This window comes from Mandrillus leucophaeus, unplaced genomic scaffold (genome assembly GCF_000951045.1).
Source record: "Mandrillus leucophaeus isolate KB7577 unplaced genomic scaffold, Mleu.le_1.0 Scaffold13, whole genome shotgun sequence".
In the NCBI taxonomy this organism is placed as follows: domain Eukaryota; kingdom Metazoa; phylum Chordata; class Mammalia; order Primates; family Cercopithecidae; genus Mandrillus; species Mandrillus leucophaeus.
The window spans coordinates 8,022,377-8,035,881 of NW_012101254.1; the positions used below are offsets into that span (position 1 = coordinate 8,022,377).

At 45.2% G+C, this 13,505-nt stretch overlaps 1 protein-coding gene across 3 annotated transcripts in view; it reads left to right on the forward strand.

The window, feature by feature from the left end:
- The window catches only part of ITSN2 (intersectin 2), a 133,555-nt gene that overhangs the window by 106,772 nt on the left and 13,278 nt on the right, over nt 1-13,505 (forward strand). For all 3 annotated transcript variants that reach the window (XM_011972707.1, XM_011972705.1, XM_011972706.1), the window contains 3 exons: nt 6,685-6,806; nt 9,726-9,832; nt 11,350-11,533. In XM_011972707.1, coding sequence (XP_011828097.1) covers nt 6,685-6,806; nt 9,726-9,832; nt 11,350-11,533 — 413 coding nt within the window. The remainder of the gene's footprint in view (nt 1-6,684; nt 6,807-9,725; nt 9,833-11,349; nt 11,534-13,505) is intronic.

The following is a 13,505-nucleotide window of genomic DNA, read 5'->3' on the forward strand; positions in this document are numbered from 1 at the left end:
GATTACAGGCATGAGCCACCATGCCCAGCCTTCCATCTCTGTTTCTTTCTGGGCTGCATTTTAAGTAATTCTTCAGATCTGTTTTTAGGTTTACTAATTCCTAAGATGTGTTTAATCTGCTATTTAATCTATTAATATATCATTTCCATGACAATATTTGCCATTTTTTTTCTTTTTCAACTCTGCTTATTCTTTATTTTAATAGACTACCTATGGCTTCAAACCCTTCATTATGTGTCTTGAGTTAATGTTAAACATATATATTTTACATCTCCATGTGTATTTTTGTTCTATCATATGTTCTTGATGTTCTAATCCTCATTTTTAAATTTATGGTGGATTTTTTCCCATTTTTTGTAATTTTTTTTTTTTTAATACTTCGAGCTCATCTTTAATGAGACTTCGTTTTTCTGTGGAATCTCGTGGAGCCAAAGTTGTGAGTGCGGCCCTCCAGGCCAGTTGCGCCATGCCTTTGGCCAGTCACCCTAAGGGTATCCCCAGTGGGCAACCAATTTTTGTGCTTTTTTCTTTTTCTTTTTCCTTTTTTGAGATGGAGTCTTGTTCTATCGCCCAGGCTGGAGTGCAGTGACACAATCTCAGCTCACTGCAGCCTCTGCCTCCCAGGTTTAAGTGATTCTCCTGGCTCAGCCTCCCAAGTAGCTGGGACTACAGGCGGACGCCACCATGCTTGGCTAATTTCTGTATTTTTAGTAGAGACGGGGTTTCATCTCTACTAAATGTTAGCAATAGGTCAAGTAAAATAACAGAGGAGGCTACCTGGGGAGATTAGGAAGTTCTTTTGCTTTAAAGTGAAAGAGCTGAAAATAATGTTAAATGTGTAATTTTCCAGCTACATTCAGTAAACATTTTTCTACAGTAATATCGATTCCTTTGTGCTCAGACCTCAAGTGAGCACCAAGAAAAACCAGAATAACCACATGAACGGCAATTGGACTGGCCTCATATAACACACAACACAGAAAATGACTGTCCAGCTGGAAATCTAATTCACGGATGAGAGAGAAATTATAAACACATTTTCAGACGAAGTCTGAGTGCATTTACCACTAATCGAACTCCTGACCTCAAGTGATCTGCCCACCTCGGCCTCCCAAAGTGCTCGGATTACAGGTGTGAGCCACCACACCCGGCCACTTTTTGTGTTAATTCATCTGAATTCTTGAACTCCAAGTTTGTGTAAGATGCAAGCCCAGCATTTCCATTCATTACTTAACAGACAGAAAACTTTTTAAACATGTCACTCTTCTGGAGAGGGGACATTTTTCCTACTCCACCCTGTAATATTCAGTGTCCTGCCAGCGTTCCTCTCGAGAATTGGTCAAACCCAGGCAGAGGCCAACTAGAACAGAAGCTTAGAAAAAACAGCCTGCAGGGTTGGCTTTTTTGCAGCCCAGAGCAGAACAGGAAAAAGGAGAGAAATGGGCCTGGGCACAAACAGGCCTAGGACCAACACAATATTCTACCCCCTAACAAATATTCCCTGACTGCTGGCAGCCAAAACGCTGTGCTCAGCTTGCTGCTACAGAAACGTGTTAGACACAGCCCCTGATCTGCAGTGAGAGCCACAGACACACTAACTACACAGATTAACAGCAGCACCAGTTAGACGACATGTAATGTTAAAATACAGATACAAACCAGTACCATGGAAATGCAAAGGAGAGGCAGGTCTGGGGGTGTCAGAGGGACAGGGAAGATTTCCCCCAAAGAAGGATGGTTCTTTGTGGAGAATGAGGTGTGGACAGAGGATACAATAGGAGCAAAAACAGAGCTGTGGAAAGGATGTGCGCCTATGAGGCTGGGGGAGGAAAGGTGGGCAGCGTAGTCAGGGCTGAGGCTGGAAAGGCGGGCAGCGTAGTCAGAGCTGAGGCTGGAAGGGTAGGCCGAGGCTGGCTTCTGGAGACTCTGGAGCCTCTGCCACCGAATTAGGACTTCATTTTGCAAATAATGAAAAGCGTTGAACGTTTGTGAGGGAAGGAACACAAAATATGTGGTAGCTGGCTTGAGCTGTTCAATAGAAATCAAGTGTGAGTCACAAATGCAGCCCCACATGTAACTGAAAATTTTCCAGTAGCCACCTTACAAAAGTCAAAAGAAACAGATGAAATTAATGTTCATATTTTTACTTCATCCAATTTATCCAAAATATCTTTTCAGTATGCAATCAATATATTATGAATGCAGCATTTCCCATTTCCGTTTTTCTGGAACAGGTCCTCCGAATTGAGTGTGCGTTTGACACTGACAGCAGGTCTATTTGGAGCAGCCACCCTGCATGTGTGCAGTGGTCACAGGTTGCTAAGGGCTCCTCTGTTGACAGTGCAGGTAGAGAGGGTGGCAAAGGGGTGTATCCTATCCATAAGACCCGAATTCCTCAGTTTATCAGAACTTTTCTCAGGATAAAAAAGATTTTACCCTCCCTTCTCTCAAAAAGAGGATTCTGTGGTCGAATACGTGTTGGGAACTCTGAGCTCATCAAATTTTTCTGTAGAGTTTCTCACTGCCTAATAAGCTCGTGTGCACTGGGGCCCTGCGAGCGAGATACACAGTCTGCTTCATTGTCTGGATTCATCCGACTGCACAGGACAGAAGTGTCAGGAGCCTATTTTGACATTTGCTGGACTGTGGGGAGCAGAAAGCTGGGCAGCCGGCAGAGGCAGAAGACAGAAGGAAACACCAAGAAGAGGAGAGGCGCAAGGGCTGAGAGAGGCAGACTCGAGCCTCCAAAGAGACTTTTCATCCAAGGCACCCGTGCTGTGGGCCGGCAGAGGAGGGTGCAAGCTCAGCAGGGGTCGCTGAACTTGGCAATGCCGAGGTCATCATTACCTTCCCGAGAGCAGTGTCAGGGCGGTGGGGCAGAAACCAGAATCCCGAGTGGAGATGTGACAGGGAGAGCTGGTGAGAGTTGGCCATGGATGTAAACCCCTCCAGTGACATTTGCCAGTGAGACCAAAGAAAGGCGGTGCTGAGGAGGGAGCAGGGTTGGAGGAAGGGTGCTTGTTGGTTGGTTTCAAACAGTGGGGTAAGAGGGACACTTAGCAAAGTTTATAGGGCTGAGAAGGAAATGGCGAAGTGAACATAGAAACACGAAGGAAAGGGAGGGGCCCTGGAGGAGAGGCCAATTACAGACTAGCTTTAGAAAGAAACAGGACCCCTCCTTCCCTGACTCAGGAAGGACACAGGGACAAGTGGACAGACAGAGGGGAGGAAGAGGGGCCTTGTGTCTTTATTTTTACCCTGACATCAGAGGTAAGAACGTCTGAAAGTGAGGGTGGGAGTCGGGTTGGAAACTTAAACAGAGGGTAAAAATTTAAAAGCAGGCCAGGCGCGGTGGCTCATGCCTGTAAATCCCAGCACTTCAGGAGGCCGAGATGGGCAGAGCACTTGAGGCCAGTAGTTCAAGACCAGCCTGGCCAACATGGCGAAACCCCGTCTCTACTAAAAATACAAAAATTAGCCGGGCGTGGTGGCAGGCACCTGTAGTCCCAGCAACTCGGAGACTGAGGCAGGAGAATCGCTTGAACCCGGGAGGCGGAGGTTGTAGTGAGCTGAGATCACACCACTGCACTCCAGCCTGGGTCACACAGTGAGACTGTCTCAAAAAAAAAAAAGTTGAAGAGCCATCGTGATGAAATGCAAAAGGGTCAGCTAGGCATGGCATGCCAGGGTGTCCCCACATTGTCCTGCTAAAGCTAATGCAATGTATAGTCCAGCTTTAGAAACAAATATCTGAGGTTCTTCCTATTATTCCAAGGTATTATTCCAGATAGAGGGGCCAGCACTTGTGGTTTTTAATGTAAATCATTGTTTCCCGAAGTGTGACAGTTGTAGCCTCATGGTACTCAACGCAGTGGTACACAAAATGGACCTGCTTTATTTGAATGATTATATATTTGCTTTAATGATTATTAGAAGAAACATAATGAGCACATTTAACTTCAAACATGAGTACGTTTAGAGAAAAATATTAAGTCAATAATAATAGAGAGAGAATGTGGATGTGGCAAAAGTCTTGAAAGCAGAACATGAAGTTTGTAAGACACTGGTGTGGGGCAACCTTGGAAACTGGCCTGAGTTCCCTCCATCCATCACCTGGCCACACCGAGTAGCACCACTGGATCACATCAGCATCAGAGCCATTTCGCCAGGAGTCTGGTCACCAAGCCTCTCCTCCCTGCTCCACAGCCTCAGCAAGCAGACGTTTGGATTAGCCTGTGTTTAACACTCAGTCACTCTCTGCAGTTCCCCCTGGCAGAAGATAATAAAATACTGTCCCCCTAAAAGCTTAACAATTTTGAACATGACAGTGGCATTATGATTTGTTTCTCTTTCTTTTCTTTTTCGTTTCTTTCTTCCATTCCCCTTTCCTTTTCTTTCCCTTCCTCCCTTCCCTTCCCTTCCTTCTTTATTTCCTTCCTCCCCTCCCCTCCCCTTCCCTTTCCCCTTAACATTCACTTTTTCCTTCCTTTTCCCTGTTCCTTTCTTTTCCTTTTTTTTTTGAAACAGGGTCTCACTCTGTTATCTAGCCTGGAGTACAGTGGTGCAGTCACGGCTCACTGCAAACTTGAACTCTCAGACTCAAGCACTCCTCCCAGCCTTTGCCTCCCAAGTAGCTGGGACTATAGGCACGTGCCACCGAGCCTGGCTTTTTTTTTTTTTTGGTAGTCACTTTGTTGCCCAGGCTGGTCTTCAACTCCTAGGCACGAGTGATCCTCCCGCCTCAGACTCCCGCAGTGCTGGGATTACAGGCATCACATCCAGTCTATGATTTCTTTTTAGAAACACCAAACATAACCTGTCCTATTATTTGTTGTTGTTGTTCTCTGTGGGAGTAATTTCTTTAAAGCTGTTGGCAACATCTGTAGGATATAGAAAAGCTGTCTTCCTTAGAACTGTCTGTAAGCCCAGATCCATACAAAATATATGCAAATGCAAAGGAAATTGGAAAGAGCAACACGCCCTGCTGGATGCACGGTGTCCTGGCAGGTGCAGGGCTGCGCCTTCTCTCTGCTGCCCTTCCTAATTGCCTGAGCTACAGAAGGTCTTCCCTACTTCATTCGTCTCTTTCCCAGTTTTCTGACACAAGCACTTGCTGCCTCCTGTCAACCTAAATGACAGACAGAGAGGGAGACTCTAAGATAAACTGACGTTCATTTAGAATAGTTGTTGCACTGGGCGTGGGGCTCATGCCTGTAATCCCAGCACTTTGGGAGGCCAAAGTGGGCGGATCACGAGGTCAGGAGTTCGAGACCAGCCTGGCCAATATGGTGAAACCCCGTCTTTACTAAAAATACAAAAATTAGCTGAGCGTGGTAGTGTGCGCCTGTAATCTCAGCCACTCAGGAGGCTGAGGCAGAAGAATCACTTGAACCCGGAAGTCGGAGGTTGCAGTGAGCCGAGATTGCACCACTGCACTCCAGCCTGGGTGGCAGAGGGAGACTCTGTCCCCACCCCCGCCAAAAAAAAAAAAGAATAGTTATTGCAGTGGGAATATGCATGCCAACAGGTGCATATTCAGAGAGGTAAAGGAGGACAAAACTTTTTAAAGGAAAAATGAAGAGGATCACATAATTTTTTATATATATATATAATTATCCTTGGCCGTGAGAATCAATAACAAGGGTGGCACCAGCCCGAGGCTGGACAGGCAGTTGCTGGGCAGATAACCTTTGCAGGATGTTTTTGTGTAAGGTCACCATGGCCTTTATGCAAGGTTGTGGTTTTGCAGTCTTTTGTGATAGTTCTAGTTATCAAGCATTCATGGATGAGAACTCTCTCTTCATGACCTTGCCTGGCCCTTTGTCAGGATTTTTAACACAAGTGACTCCATTTTGATTCTGACAACTTCCACTGCTTTTGCTTTTTTTTTCTAAGAAGGGTATCCTGAGGTATTTCACCACATCACTGTGTATAGACAAGCCCTCAGCCACTTGTTAAGTGGCTCTGGAATTCTGTCACTTCATAGTTTGACATCTAGTTCAGCTCTGATGTGCCTGTAAATTGATCCAAAGTGAATGCAGTACCTCTCACCCTGATGCGAGGCTGCTTGTGACTTTCCTGTCATTTGTGGCTGGATATCGGCAGGGTACCAGGAGTTATTTGTTCTAGTGAGATGAGGCAGTGGTCTTCGGGGAATTACCAGGATCTGGGAATCTATTTTACATTTCGAATGCAAATATAACTAAACATTTCACAAGATTTACGAAAGCCATATGCATGGTAATTTCTGTTTATTTATTTTTAAATGCTGGGTCTGACCAGCATTTTAAAAACCAAAATGATATAATGACCCAGTAATGGCTTATGACCTGCAGTTTGGAGTGGTCTGAAGCATCTGATTCATTTAATCATTGCAGTAACTTCGAAAACTGTCTGGAGATGGTGAGATTCTTCACACGCTCTGCACAGTTCTGAAAAGAAATTAGGAGCACATTGAAATGTTACAGACATTGCTGATTTGCCGCTTTGGAGCTGTGAGTGCTGGCTCATTAATGCCAACTCTCCGCGTACGCATGCCGCTCTGCAGAAGTTAGCAGCGCTCTTTTGAAGGCTGCGTCACTCTTTCAAAGCAGCATTTGTAAACCCAGCATGTCTGCTGACAAATGTCTATTTTCTACAAAGTTGACTAAAGTAATATTTTAAACTACCCTGTTTTTTCCACAGGGTGTGCTGATCTGCAAACCCTGGACACAATGCAGCCAATTGAGAGGAAAAGACAGGGCTATATTCACGAGCTGATTCAGACTGAAGAGCGGTACATGGCTGACCTTCAGCTCGTCGTCGAGGTGAGGAGGCTGCTGCTGGCTAGCGCTCGGGGTATCTGCTGTCTCCCACGAGAGACGGTGGGAACCAGACTCAGGGCTGCTTCCACGCAGAGGCAAAGCAAGGCAGCACTTTGGATGTGTGAATTCACAGATAGGGACGGAAGCTCTCACACCCTCCAAATGCCGTCTCTGCCTGCCGGATAATGCTTCAGGTTGAAAGTCTCTAGTGAGCTCTTTCCCCCAGATGAGGTCACTCAGAGTGAAGCGGGAGAACAAGAGGGCATTCGCATGGCTTCGCTGGATGTGGCAGGAGCCCCATCAAGGAAGGACGGGGATAGATAGAGTAGATGGGAAGGGCCTATGGCAGACCGTAGCTTCCTCAGATATTTGCCTAATGTCTGTTTTAACATCTGACATTTTCGTAAACTGGTATCTCTGGAGGAACTGTGAAACAGTGGAAGTGTTCACCTCATGTTTGTATCAGTTTGGAAAACCCAATGGGAGCATACTGTAAAATAGTTCCAAATATCACATAGCTACTGTTTATTTACACCAGTGACCTCTACGCTGATAACAGCTATCCTTATTCAAGTAGCACTTTAAAATGATTTGTGCTTCAGTGAACAAAATAAGACTTTCTATTTCTACTATACCTTCGTTCCCATGCCTTTCAGTTCCCAGTGTACAGACCCTCAGGTGAGAAGACCAGTTAAATTAACAAACCACCTGAAAAGAACAGGCGTCCCCCACCCCCACATACCCAGCGGGTGCAGCTTATACCTGCCATGCCTTTCCTAGCACAATGGAGCAGAGGCTGCGTCCTTCTGCGGCTGTTCCCCAGCAAGCCCTGCCCTGGATTCACTCTCCACCTTAAACGCAGGCCTAATGCCTGGGATATCCAGACATGGAATATCCCCTCCCATGCAAACTATATGGCACTTCTCAGTTGGTGATATCTGTCTTCCCCGCAAGCCTGTGGCTCCCTGAGAACAGGGACTGTGCAGCCTCCATCCTGTGTTCCCACAACTTATCCTGGCCCTCACTCAGCCTTTCCGTAAGCAGTCAGTGAGTTGGGTGTGTTTATGTCTGCACCTCTCTGGCCAGGACAGATGGCCTAGAAGAAAAGCCCATCATTTTGACCCCCTACAAGGATCAGCCCTGCTGCTGGTCAGATTCCAATCCTAAGGGACTGTAGGTAGGTGTGGCGGTCTCCCTAACACTAGGACAGAGGTGAGCAGGCACTGGGTGCTTGCCCCATACTCTGAGGAGTGAAGCGTCAGGTCCGGGTCCAGGATTCAGGGCGAAAAGCACCGTTCACAGGTGAGGCCTTCTTATGACCATCCTCATGAAGGTTCCCAGAGGCCTGACCATCTTATTCCCATCTGTTTACCTCACCAAGCCCGGCACAAAGCAGCTACATGGATGGCTAGAGGGGCATGAACGAATCAGCGAATAAACAAACAGATGGACAGCCAGACGCTTCTCTGTCCCTCCACAGCAGCCTCCGAGCAGGCCGGCCGTCTTTCCAGGGCTGCTCTCACAGGAGTGGCCTGGTGTTTCCAGTGTGATCTGGAACTGTAAAACTCTCTTTAGAGAGTGCCCAGCACTTTTACTTGAATTCTGTGAATCCATGTTCAACTCAACTCAGTAAACATGAATTACAAACCACGATGTGCAAAGGGCCATGCCAGAGAACAGAGATGAAAGCAAGTTCTTGTCCCCCAGGAGGTCAGAGTCCTGGCAGATGGAGAGAGGTACAGTGGGGCCGGCAAGGCTGAAACCAGGGGGTAGTGACCACCCCAGCCAGGAAGGAATTCCCAGTTATGCTTTGGACAAGGACAAGTTTGCTACTCCAGGAGGAGGAAACAGAAGTGGGACGGCATGTATGGAGGGATTCAGGGGCCTACAGGCCATCCAGGGTGACTGGAGTGTGAAGTAGCTGAGGGCCAGGCTGGTGAGGTTGGCAGGGGGCAGGTCTCATAGGCCCTGGAACCTCCGGGAGGAGTCTGCGTCTTATCACACGGACAGTGGAGAGCTTTGAGCGATTCTAGTAGAGAGCAGCATGTCATGGGCATTTTGGAAAGATGACATAGGAGAAGAGTGTCTCAGATAACTTCTCTATTTCCTTAAGGTGTTTAAAGTCATTCATTCCCTAGGAATCTCAGTTATGCAGTAGAAACTTAGATTTAGAATCAAAAAGAGTTGAATTGTAGTCCTCAGTCTTTGTGACCTTGAGCAAGTCTCATTCTGAGCCTTTACTTCTTCATGGGTCAACCGGGAATAATAATACCTGACTCAGTTTCACCTCCATCACCCATGAAGCTAATTGAGAACCCTGCAAACACACACGCATGCGTGTACATACACATAAGCATCTGCATATTTGTACATATCAGTGCTTTGTAAATCCTCAAGTGTCATGTAATACAGATGTAGAGTATTATTACTTCTTCCTCAGGAGCCAACTTCTGAAACCCACATCTGCTTAGAGTTCTCTTAGGGGTGGCATAAGTTGTTACTCTGGTTCTCCCGTTGAATGTCTCATAAATTGTTGTCTAGAACTCTGAGATGCTCCGCCTAACAATGGCCTGCTTTCTCAATTCTGCAAGCTCATACAGTGCAGAGGTGTTTATGCCCTTGGCTCTAGTTAACCTTCATAACATCCCTAAGAGAGAAATCTGACAATCTCCTCTTAACCAGGAGATTACTAGATTCAGTCCTTGGAATCAGTCTTGATAGGAGCTACGCTAGCAAAAAGAAAGAACATTATGCAATATAAAATGTGTCATAAGTATGCTTATTTGGATGATTAGCTTCCGTTTATGAAGACACTGTTTGATCTGGTTAGTTTCAGTTTATGAAGACATTGTTTGATTTAGACCACACGTACGCTGTGTATCCACACTTAAGCTAACTAGTTTTTCTATGTTTTGACTTTAGGTTTTTCAGAAACGCATGGCAGAGTCAGGCTTTCTCACTGAAGGGGAGATGGCCCTGATTTTTGTTAACTGGAAAGAGCTCATCATGTCCAACACGAAGCTGCTGAAGTGAGTGCTGAGCATCACCTGTCATTGCCGCTGACCCCAGAGGCCCCAGACTGAGACTCACACAAAACCCTCTGCAGGGGCTTCTTAGCAAAGGAACTTCAGCCGCTCCCTCAGGCTTGTTATTTTATTATCATTTGATGAAATGTCCTGTGACTGTAAGATACATAAGTACTGAAGAAAGTAAAGAAATATAACAAAATATTTTGGTAAAGAAAAGATTAAATCATTACACAACATATCAATCTATGATTCCAAGATATAAGGTGTCCTTGACCCTGGCAGGGCAGAAGAGTCAGAGGAGAGCTGCAGCTCGCAGTGCAGGTAAAACTGCCTAGTTTGGTGCTCTCCTAAGTCTCCATCCTCATGTAGGTTCTGTTGTTGGGGTGACTGTCCATCCTTCGTGGCTGTGAGGACAGGCCCCCAAGGGAGGATGAGCAGTCCCAGCTTCCCTCGGAGATAGTGCCCCTCCGCCTCCACACCCGGCCCCTGCGGCTCCTGCTCCCTTTTTTCTCTTACAGACTGAAAATTTCCTTCTTCGTTCAACTGAGAACAAGTTAGAATCTTTCAAAAGAAACTTTGCCGAGAAGCTAAGGTGAAACCAAAACAATTCTAAAGGCCTTGAAACACCCAAGTGTATTTTTTTTTTTTTTTTTTTTTTTGAGATGGGGTCTCGCTCTGTCACCCAGGCTGGAGTGCAGTGGCGCGATCTCAGCTCACTGCAACCTCCACCTCCCGGGTTCACGCCATTCTCCTGCCTCAGCCTCCTGAGTAGCTGGGACCACAGGCGCCTGCCGCCACACCGGGCTAATTTTTTGTATTTTTAGTAGAGACAGGGTTTCACTGTGTCAGCCAGGATGGTCTCGATCTCCTGACCTCGTGATCCACCCGCCTCGGCCTCCCAAAGTGCTGGGATTACAGGCGTGAGCCACCACGCCCAGCCACCCAGGTGTACATTTTTAAAATTTATTTTTATTTTTATTATTTTTAGAGGCAAGCTCTCACTCTGTCACCCAGACTGCAGTGCAGTGGCGTGATCATAGCTCATTGCACTCTTGAACTCCTGGGCTCAATCGATTCTCCTACCTTAGCCTCTGGAATAGCTGTAACTATAGGTGTGCACCATCATGCCCAGCTAATTTTTCATTTTTTGTAGAGACAGGGTCTCACTATGTTTCCCCAAGCTGGTCCCGAATTCCTGGGCTCTAGCAATCCTCTTGCCTTGGCCTCCCAAAATGCTGGGATTAGAGGCGTGAGCCACAGTGCCCGGCCCACCCAAGTGTATGGACTTTATTTACTTTTTTTTTCTTTGCTAACATCACACCCAGGTTGGCTTGACCAGCAGAGCTTTTGGCCCAGGCTATCTCCTCTTCCTCTCGACTTTTCCTTCCCAGTGCCAGAGGGTCTCAGGTAACTCCCTGGTTATCCTTACCATTGCTCTGCCATCTGCCATGGGATTCATCCTTCAATTAGCTGAGACATTCACTTAGAAACACAGAATGAGGGTGTGTTCTTTGCAGGGCTTTGCGGGTGCGGAAGAAGACTGGGGGCGAGAAGATGCCGGTGCAGATGGTTGGGGACATCCTGGCGGCTGAGCTGTCCCACATGCAGGCCTACATCAGGTTCTGCAGCTGCCAGCTTAATGGAGCAGCTCTGCTACAGCAGAAGACAGATGAAGACGCAGACTTCAAAGAATTTTTAAAGGTAATTCCACTCTGGGCCTTGCATGGCAGGCTCCTTCTGAGGCTGGGGGCAACAGCACACAACAGCCCAGCAGGGAATCCTGGCAGTGGAGAAGGGTATCCCCATCAAAGGAAACACCAGGACGGCAGATAATGTTCCCATTGTTTTGTGTCGCCTTTTTGTAGACCTGATTTCTTCCTGGCACTGGGACCATAACTTTTTCCCCATCTAATAACAGAGTGTTTTTTTTAAGCATACTTACTTATCAGCTACTTTAGACTCCCAAGAAACACCCAGAATGTCACTTTCTTAATTTTGTAAATTGCATTCATTTAATACCTATCTTATTCCAGAAAGAGTATAAAATAGCTTACTTTTTTTCTTTTTTTTTTTTGAAACAGAATCTCGCTCTGTTGCCCAGGCTGGAGTGCAGTGGTGTGATCTCAGCTCACTGCAACCTCTGCCTCCCAGGTTCAAGAGATTCTCCTACCTCAGCCTTCAGAGTAGCTGGGATTATAGGCATGTGCCACTATGCCTGGCTACTTTTTGTATTTTCAGTAGAGACGGGTTTTCACCACGTTGGCCAGGTTGATTTCGAACTCCTGACCTCAGGTGATCTGCCCACCTTGGCCTCCCAAAGTGCTGGGATTACAGGTGTAAGCCACCGTACCCGGCCCTAAAATAACTTACTCAAACGTATAAAATGCAACAAGATAAAATTTAAAATGACTAGATGAATAAACTGGGACAAAAGGAAATGAGAGTAGCAAACAGGAATTAGGATAATATATAAAATGCATATCTGTGATCCTGTACATATACCAGAAGTGTGCACAGACGTCATCAAAGCTTCCAGAAACTGATGAGCAGAAGAAGAAAGGATCAGTTCCATGATGCCACGTCACAAGTTAAACATGAGAAGTAAAGCTACAGCTGTACTCAGAGAGAAAACACTGTGTATAATGTAATGAGTCAACAAAATCCTTCATATAAGTTATCACAATAGAAAGTCACATTTTGAGAAGTCATTTGCATTAATGTTGTTCAGTAGTAGAAACTATTATTATAGCTGTTAAAATGGTAAGGAAATAGAAAGTAAAATCTGTTTTCTGGCTTTTTTTCATATTTCCTGTTGGGTTTTTTTGTTCATGAAATACTGCATATTGGGATCTATTAAACAGCCATATCAGTACTTAAGGGAGAGAGTACATAATTTAAACATTTTCATTGTCAGAAAAGAATAGAAAAGAAGAAGAAACTATAAAGATGTTTAGGCAGAAAATAGAAATTCCAAAAGGAAAATGGAGGCAATAATAAAGATAAAAAGCACAAATTATATCAATATATCCAAGAACTGGTATGTTGAAGAGAAGTAATAAAATACAACTGATGAATCTAACAGAAAAAGGAAAAAACACAAGTAACAGTCAGAATGTATGTAAGGAGATCTCTTAAATTAAAGCGCATGCAATTCCAAAAGACATGCTAACAAATGTGAAAACATAAACAAAATGTGTAATTTTCTATTAAAACTTGAAAACTGGCTCAATAAGAATAGAACATCTTTTAAAAATAGAAAATCTTACTATTAAGATACTGTTAACCAAGGAGAAAATTGAGAAACTTATCCCAAAAAGGAGCTGGGTTCACTTGATGGATTTAACAGTGAATTCTTTCCAACTCTAAAAGAATAGATTATTCTATATTATACAAACTGTTACAGATCACAGGGAAAAGTAGAGAGGTCACGTGGTTCGTTCTATAAGCAAAAGTAGCCATGATTCCAGGCCTGTTTAAGTTAAAACCCACTACCTTTTACAAATACAGCTGTTAAACTCTTAAAGTAACAGTTCATAAAATTAAGCATTACACGAAAAGAAGAGTCTGTCATAACCAAATAGGATTATCCCAGGAGGCTATAGCATACCATGCTTAGAACTAGACAGGCTCTAATTGTGTGACCAGAGGCAAGTTATTTAACATGTAGGAGCCT